Below are 8621 nucleotides of genomic sequence, written 5' to 3'. Positions count from 1 at the left end.
AAATTTAGATGGACTTAACTCAGGTTCTTTCTTCCCTCCAGCGGCCTTTTTTCCCTTTTTTAAAAGGTTGTGGTGTGTTTTTCTCCGGCCAGCAGTTTGTCTCGGGATTTCTATTGCTGTGATAAAACAATGACCATTAAGTAACTGGAAAAGAAAGGTTTATTTCATCCTACAGTTTGAAGTCCACCATCCAGGAAGTCGGGGCAGGAACTGATACAGAGCCTCGGAGGAGAGCTACCTATTGGCTTGTTGCCTATGACTTGGTCTGTCTTTTTTTATATACCATTCCAGAACCATAGGCCTGGGGGTGGAAGGTGGGGGATGAAGACACCACCTCAATTGGCTGGGCTCTCTCTCCATCAAGGTGATTTAAGAAAATGATCATCAGGCTTGCCTACTAGCCATATAATTGGGATGTTTTCCCAATTGAGACCTTTCCCAAATGACTATCCTTTTTGATAAGATATTTCTATCCATGAACCACTACATTAACTTTTGGTCTCTAATGGAACACATAAGAAGACTTGGAAACCTTTTTGGCTCATAAGTCTGAAGGTTCCAGTACACAATAAAGTGTCCTTATTTCTTTGGAGTGTCAAGGTATCACACCAGTGAGAATCCACAGCAGAGCAAGATTTTGGACTCTTCAGCCCTCAAAATGGACTAGGATTATGTATCTTCAAGGGTCTGCCCACAAGGTCCCACCTTGTGAAGTTTCCTGGGAACACACTGTCAACATGGGAACATTTGACATTCAGCTCTAGCAGTTGCCAAACTTTGGTATATTTTATTTGTAAATTCTTTATAGTTTCTAGAGTATTAGGCAAGCAATTTATATGGGTATGTGAGAGAGACAGACAGGAGGCCGCTGGAGTAGCTAGAGCTAGTGAATTGCCTGATGAGAACTGAACTCTGGTTTCTAGCCATTACAACTCTTGTAATAGCCAAACCTAAGACAATGGATATCTTTCGGTGGGTGAATGATTAAACATGGGGTATAAGCTAAGCAGTAAGGAAATAGCTAACTCAAATTCCAAGTTAGTGAAAAAAGTCACAAAATGTGGAAATGGCTTGTCTAAAATACTACTTGTAGCTTGTATTTGCAAACCTAACTTTAACCTCTGGCCAACCTAACAATAACAAGCCAGGTTAAGATTAACTTAATGAAGACAATGTAATCAATTTTACTACACTTTGGAACCCATTGAGATATACCATATTCCCAATTTTTCCTTTGTGGCCCATTCATCCCTTGAGTCAGAGTATCATACATGCATGTGTGGTGGCTAGACCAAGATGATCTGCTGGAAGCAACTAGAGTGGAAAGCAACGCTCTTCATTATGTCAGTTGTAAGTTATTTTTTTTCACAAATATTTTATGGGATAAAGAGTTTCCTTAGAGATGCAAAATATTGCATCCTATAGTGGGAAGTTCTTAAGTAGGAAGGAAAACTCAAAATAGCTTTAGGAAGTTCCTGAAACTGACCAGATTCACTAGGCCTGTTCCCACCAGAGCACACAATTAAAAGGGGGTCAAGCTTTGAACACTATCAGATAAGCCCCAGCTGCCTGGAAGAACTAGAAATCAGCTAAGCTGATTTAAGAGGTTTACATCAATTTGGAGTCACTTGGAAAGAACACTCACTCTTCCACTTGAACCTCACTCACATTCTGTACTTGCTGAGCTGTTCATTAATGATGATTTTTATACAGGAGGAAAGTTCTGAACAAATCAAGCCCAGAGTTTGATAAATGGCACCAAGGGTAGGTTTCATTTCTTGTCTGCTACTTTATCTTTCTGATATTTCCCTTTCAGGATAATTAAACATGACCTGATAAATAGCTGAATTCTAATACAGAATTATGAAAGACATAAAATAATATTTACTATAACAAAATAACAAAATTTATTTTTCATAAATGTTTGTGATAGCAAGATCAAAACTGATATTCAAGAGCCATAATTAAACTGTGAATCGTGCTTATCCCTGTAAAAGATTTATTTGTGGAAAAATTCTGATTATTCTGTACCAGTGAGCACTAACAGCTTTTACAGACCAACCTAGAAAGCCCATAATTGAGATGATTAGTCTACAGTATGCAGGAGAGATGGGTGCCTCTCCTATAAGATGATTTTGAAAGGCAATGTATATTTAGAAGGCTGTACTTCTCCAGTCAAGGAAGGAAGCTAGTGAAGGAATATAAACTGGAGGACTACATGAGGAAGGTCAGAAAAGTCTTCATTTCTCCTGCAAACCTATTAGAACTAGAAGAAAAATTCTAATACTTGGGGCACAGTATGGCCCACAGAAGCCTTCTCGAAATGCCTTCCTACATAATTGTACAATTTAGGTATCAACCACACTGCTTCTAGCCCTCTGCCAGAATGGAGACTTCTCCAAGTTGAAAGTACCCTGGCCTTAAAGTCTCTCCAATTATTGAAAAGGACAGCTTGATTTGATTCTCTTGTCCTATATGGAGGCAAAAAATGTTGGCATTTGGTGGCATCCAGTGGTAATGTTCTCTTATTTGCAACAATGCGAGTAATTTTTCTCTTGATTCTTTATTAGAAACATAAAAAGCAAGCCAGTATACTTTTTAAACAAAGAACATTAAAACACATTAAGGTCAGATTCTTCCCGTCCTCTAATACACAGTCTTTTTTTTTTTTTTTTTCAGGTAAAGCACAAAGACCCTGATGTGACTCACAGTGTGATAATGAACAACACAGAGTTTAAAGCCACCTTCTTCCTATGAGAAGGAAAAACACTTCATGTGGGCATCACTTCCAAAGACAACTCAACAAATAATAGTACTCGACATTCGTCATATTTATTTTACTAAATACCATGGTTCAAAAGAACACAAACCAGAAGACATACTTAAACTAGTCTACATGGGTGGGGTTAACCACACCCAGTCTCCACATTCTCTCTATGTATATGGAGCTAGTACCACTTCAGAGTGACTGATTACTCGTGTACGCTGCCTTTTCTGTTAAAATGAATAAATTTCTCTGAACATAAAAAAATTTCTCTGAACCAACAAAGACATGAAATATTACAAGATACAGGCACTTTATGTTCCCAGTTTTAGAAATAAGCCAAGTGAAAAATATTTAATAAAAGTAACTGGGCCAGAGTTTTCTACTTTAGTTCTAGACACTTAAACTCAATTGAAAATAAACAAGTTTTAGCTGGGATTAATGCAATGGTCATATTTGTAAAAAAGAAAAAAAAATCCAATTACAACTGGAGAAAATGGCCATTTGAATTCAACTTAAACATATGCCAATAATGTGCATTAAAGTTTATATGCCTAGTCAGCCAGCCGAGTACCATCTGAAAGCTTTGTTAAGTATGGTTAGGGAGAAAAGCAAAAGGTGCTTTTATTCCACAGTATCTGATTAAACAAAAAGTAATTTACAAAACAAAGTACCAAACGATACTTTAAAATAAATACTTCATCACTTTGATGAATATATACAGTGTCCAGTGGAGTTTAACTATCTAAAAGGGGCATATCACTATCCAGGGGCGCAGGAGCGAGTTCACATAAGTAGAACAGTGTGGCTTCACTGGCTTCTGCTTCAGTCAGTGGTTCCAGGCGGACAAGCTTACTTTGGGTTGGTTCTTGGTCTAGGTTGCTATCCAGGAGCTCATCAACTTCTATAGGCTTATCTACAGAGGGTACAACTTCTGACGATGCTGTTGTAGTCCCCTGTTCAACAGCAGATGCAGGGTTCCCATCAAGGAATGCGAGAAGTGGAAAGGCAGTGTACTGGATAAGCTGTTTATCTATAAAGATCAGACAAATATGTTTACAACTCAAATAAGAAATCATATATTTTATGTCACTACGTTTTAAAACATGTAAGTAAGGAAAGCTAGCCTTTCATTTCAACAATTGAACTGATTCTTCTTTTAATGTTAAATTAAGGGGAAATGTTTCAAACAGTAAGATCCATTACTTTACCATGTAAGTTTTATTTAAGTACTAGAAGCTTGAGACACCATCCAGAGCCTGCTCAGCTCCCTCACTTGTTTATATGGCTCATAGCACTGGGGCTGAGCCCAAGGCGATCTGTGCATGCTATGCCAGAGCCCAGTCCATCCAGCTACTGAGTATGACATTTTCCCCACTGTTTGCATTAAATTCTATACTGAAATTCTTAAAAGAAAAACCTAAAGAAAATAAGATTACTTCCATTCCTACCTGGCTTGGATTTAGATTTTCTTCCCTCTTCTGAAACTTGTTGAACAACACTGTTCTTGGTAGCTTCTAATCCCTTATTCTCAGACTTAAAAAGAAAAAAGTAAAATTACTATTATACATTCCTTAAAAGTATCAAATAATTAAAAATTGATAAAATAACTTCAGCACATCTGAACATCTGAAATATATTAGAAAGGGAAACATCAGAAAAGATGAACCAGAAGAGAAATCTCACTGGAATCAGCCAGACTGGCTAAGAAACCTGTCCTCCAGGGCCAGAAAAAAGTCCCCAAAAGGAAAGAGTGTTTCAGTAAGAGAAGAGCGCTGCTGCCAGGGAGATGGGAGGGAATCAGACGGTGCCTTCACACGCTAGTGAAGATGTAATTAACCCCATCTCAATAGGTGATGAGAAATGCATCCCACACTGCTCTTCTCATGAAGAGAGGAAGCCTGCAGAGAAGAACGCGTCCAAGTCACCAGGGATGACATGGGGACACCTCTCAACTGCCCCTGTTCTTGGAAGCCTCAATTGTGATGCTTTCTGTAACTCTTTAGATCATCTCCTTCATTTCAGTCAATTCTTCAGCCACAGTCTTCTTGCCTTCTGGTTACCATGTGGAATGAAATCTACAGTGCTGCTGACAGGGCAGTGAGCTAGACAGTGCCGAACTCTGAGGTGCAGACAAGGCTTAACTGTTTCAGACAACCCTGTACATCAGGTACCACCAACTACTGCGTCCCCACACACTGCTATAGTATGGATGAAATACTGAACATCTGTGCAACTCCTACAGTCCTTTGATAGCTGTCATAAAGCACTAAATCAAGATTCTAGAAAGATAATGACCCAAGATGAAAAGTAAATCACTCCAAATTAAGGAAAAAGAATTCATCATTTAGAAGTTATAATGCATAAATGTTAATACATTTCTATAAATCTTAAAATAGGGATTTCCCAAGAACGCCACTGTTGATGTTCTAAACTTGAGAGCCAAGATTATGAGTGCATTTTCCCATGTATATTCTTATTCAATACTAGTGGCCGCTTAGTTACACTATAATGTACCTAGACTAAGAAAATAGTGATACACGTTATATATGCTTGTCATGAACGAGATAAAAATACCAATCATTTTCAAATCTCAGAACAGTAATAAAGCATCACCCTTAAATATATTTTTATAAGATCAAAAAGCAATATTTAATTATTTGTGTTACTGGTATTTTTGAAAATTCTAAAGTTATTGGTTTCTAGAATAGAGCATAATCAAAGAATAATGAGTCAGTTTTAGTAAAAAACAGCAAAGCACGTTCACTAAATTAAAACATGTGACTTAATACTCAACACGACAAAATCTTACACTGTAAATATAGGTGAAATTCAGCTGCCTGTTTACCAAAAGTCTATCACATTCTTCTATGTATGAAATACTGAATATCTGTGTAAATCCTATAGTCACACATTCTTCTATGCATTATCCATATCTGCTTAATCTACAATTACAGCATTCACTATTGGGATATACAGCTTATAAAACCAAAAATACTTCTGTCTGGCCACTTATATGTGTATGCCCATAACCCAACAATGCCCGATGAACTTCCGACTCTACACTCTCATACAGTTCCGAGGCAGGCAAGGCGAACTTTCACCTCCTAACACATGGCAACAGGAAATCCCAACTCATCAACTGTATGATCCCTCACATTTACTTGAGAGGCCTTATTTTTAGATTATAAAGGACAAGCATATAACTGACTTCACTAATCCAGAAACTGGCCTTAATTTATTTTGTAACTAATAAAAAATAAGGATTAAACAATTTGATATTAGATACTGGATTAATCAGTCAGGACAATTAAGCTATACAAAAGTAACAAGAATTTTATAAGCAACTGCCATAAAGACTGTCCTTAAGAATCTCCTGTCAAGGGGTTGGGGATTTAGCTCAGTGGTAGAGCACTTGCCTAGCAAACGCAAGGCCCTGGGTTCGGTCCCCAGCTCCGGGGGAAAAAAAAAAAAAAAAAAAAAGAATCTCCTGTCAACTTGCTAAGTCCAACTGGATCCTATTTGTTGAAAAAATTCTTACAGTTTAAAAGAAGGGAATATATATATATTTACTAGCTAGGGGATATGCATATATATATAGTAAAACTGACCCTTGCTTTACTCACTCATGTTAAGCTAATGAAGTAAAGGAACTTACAGAGGTCAGAGGGGCCAGTTATTTTCAACTTAAATCGAGAAATTGTTTGTGAAAAGAAAAATACACAATGTAGAAATTATATTTTAATTTTTTTATTTCAAAGAAATATCTGAAGGAGCCAAGTCTAGGTGATTTCCCAACACTAAGAGGCTGGTTCCATACTGAGAATGAATCCCACATGTGCCAGGACGACTGGGCAGAGACTAACCCCATAACCACCTGCTACTGTGCACCTAGAACTGCACGGTCTCTCAATGACACACAGCACGGAAGGAAGGCTGGGATGTTCTGTAATTGAGAGCGGCACTGCTTTCCAGGATATGTTTCATAGGACTCTTTCTTATTTGTATAGCTATGGGTCCTGAGCAACATGGATTAAAACTTACTTTTGTATTATTGATGTAATCTGTGGGATTCATCTGCACAGAACTAGTGAAAAGCTGAAAGACCAAACAAGAAAGATGATAAGTTTAAAAAATATTTAAAAAGATTTGTGTGTTAAAAATTTTTATACAATCATGGTGAGTGAAGAGATGTCACTCCTGCATGAGGAAGTTTCCACAGATTCAGTCGATTTTGGAAAAGCAAGAAAGCAGAAAGAAAAACAAACAGAGGCAGAGCAAGCTGGCCCATGCGCTAGATAGAATTTTACAGTGGGGTAAATAGTTCCCCATAATTCTTATCTGTTCATCAGTCTCCATTCAATTTAATATCTTTTATTTCTTTCTAAAGTTTATTCTTGGTCATACCTAGCACCGAAGGCTGAGTCTCATGTCTCGACACTAAGCATTTTCTGAACACCTACTTATTGGTGAGGTGACAAATTCATCAAATCTACTGACAGTGGGACCTAGCATTCATATCAAGTGGGGCCTCTGACAATATGGCATACCTACTTTATTTCCTACATAGCAAGGGAAGTTAGTAAGTGGTAAGACAATGCCAATGAGCTACACTCACGGTCCAGCCAATTTATAAATACAACTTTCAAGTCATAAGCTTCAAAATTCTAGCAAAACCCTTCCATAAGGGTGAGGCTTGTAAGAAACCTCTGGCACTATACAGTTATTTCTGCTCTCTAGGAGCTTACAATCTAAAAGACGATACGGACATTAAATAGCTAAGTTATACTCACTTACAGTCCACTTTTACAATTATAGAGCTTAAAAGCACAAATGAGTTTGGAGACCAAGAGGAACAGAAAGCAAGGACATAGGCAGACACAGGATGAACAGAAGGGCCGTAATGAAGCTAGGTACTACATGTCACCAGTCTGAGAGAACATCAGGAATTTGGAAGATATACGAGTACATAGGAGTACCAAGAAGGTAGAGCATGTTCTAGGGATGGTTCAGACCAATCCAAATAACAGAAGTTCTAACTTAAACAGTTATATACAACAGTTAAACAAAAACAAAAACAAAAGTGAGCAAAGTCATGGGTGGTCCAAGCCCCATCCGATCAGGCTTAGTTCAGACTCTGAGAACAGTCTGAGCTCTGAGTCAGACAGTAGATTTGCACTGGATGAGAATGAACAAAGCAAGAAACAACGAAATGCACGTTACTTCCTTCTGCTTCCAGTCTCGTCAGACAGGGACTCCTTTCTTTAAAGACCACAGTTGTTATAGAAGTATACCTTGGCTCTCTTTCCACTTCCCTCTCTGTTCTTATAACCTACTGTCTGCTGAAGAGGAATGGAGCTCAAATTGTTGGTGGTAGATGACTACTATCTGTATGCCGATTCAGCCCGTTACTACTTCAGAGAACCCTGATGCAATTCTGCACCTAAAGACAGGGTGATACCTGAGTGAGGCCAGTAGTGCAAGCAAGTTTCCTTTTCTCTCTCTCTCCCTCCCCCTCCCCCTGCTCAGCATCCTATTTAGACTTGGGAACATCTCTTACGCACTCCCAGAAGTACATGGGGCCAATATACACACAACCAACTCACATAAGGAACTGATGCAGCTTAAGTTCTAAGGCCCAACAGCCTCCTGTGACTCCGCCCTGACAGAGAACTGATCACGACAAAGGGAAGGCAGAACTCTCAATACGCTTGGCTTAAATCTTGAGCATCTTCATCATTTCAGAGAAGAAGGGAAGCCAGAGCTAGATTTTAAAACTTATAACACTTTAGTCTAATTCATGGGTAATAGAAGTCTTAGAGAGAAGTGAAAACACAAAATTAGGATGGTTTGTCAA

General features: G+C 38.3%; 1 protein-coding gene and 1 long non-coding RNA gene across 7 annotated transcripts in view; one reads left to right on the top strand and one right to left on the bottom strand.

Moving 5' to 3' along the window:
- Positions 1–41: 41 nt before the first annotated feature.
- Positions 42–3076, top strand: LOC147998662 (uncharacterized). Its single transcript, XR_015645232.1, has 3 exons — positions 42–1350; positions 1714–1764; positions 2680–3076. It is a non-coding gene; the product is annotated as an uncharacterized LOC147998662 (long non-coding RNA).
- The window catches only part of Hsf2 (heat shock transcription factor 2), a 28082-nt gene continuing 22005 nt past the window's right edge, over positions 2545–8621 (bottom strand). For 3 of the 6 annotated variants that reach the window (NM_001434557.1, NM_001434554.1, NM_001434556.1), the window contains 3 exon segments: positions 2545–3797; positions 4216–4300; positions 6809–6862. In NM_001434557.1, coding sequence (NP_001421486.1) covers positions 3502–3797; positions 4216–4300; positions 6809–6862 — 435 coding nt within the window. In that variant the 3' untranslated portion in view covers positions 2545–3501. 6 annotated transcript variants of the gene reach the window in all.

This window comes from Rattus norvegicus, chromosome 20 (genome assembly GCF_021556685.1).
Source record: "Rattus norvegicus strain SHRSP/BbbUtx chromosome 20, alternate assembly SHRSP_T2T, whole genome shotgun sequence".
Classification (NCBI taxonomy): Eukaryota; Metazoa; Chordata; class Mammalia; order Rodentia; family Muridae; genus Rattus; species Rattus norvegicus.
This window is presented reverse-complemented; position numbering and strand designations above follow the sequence as displayed.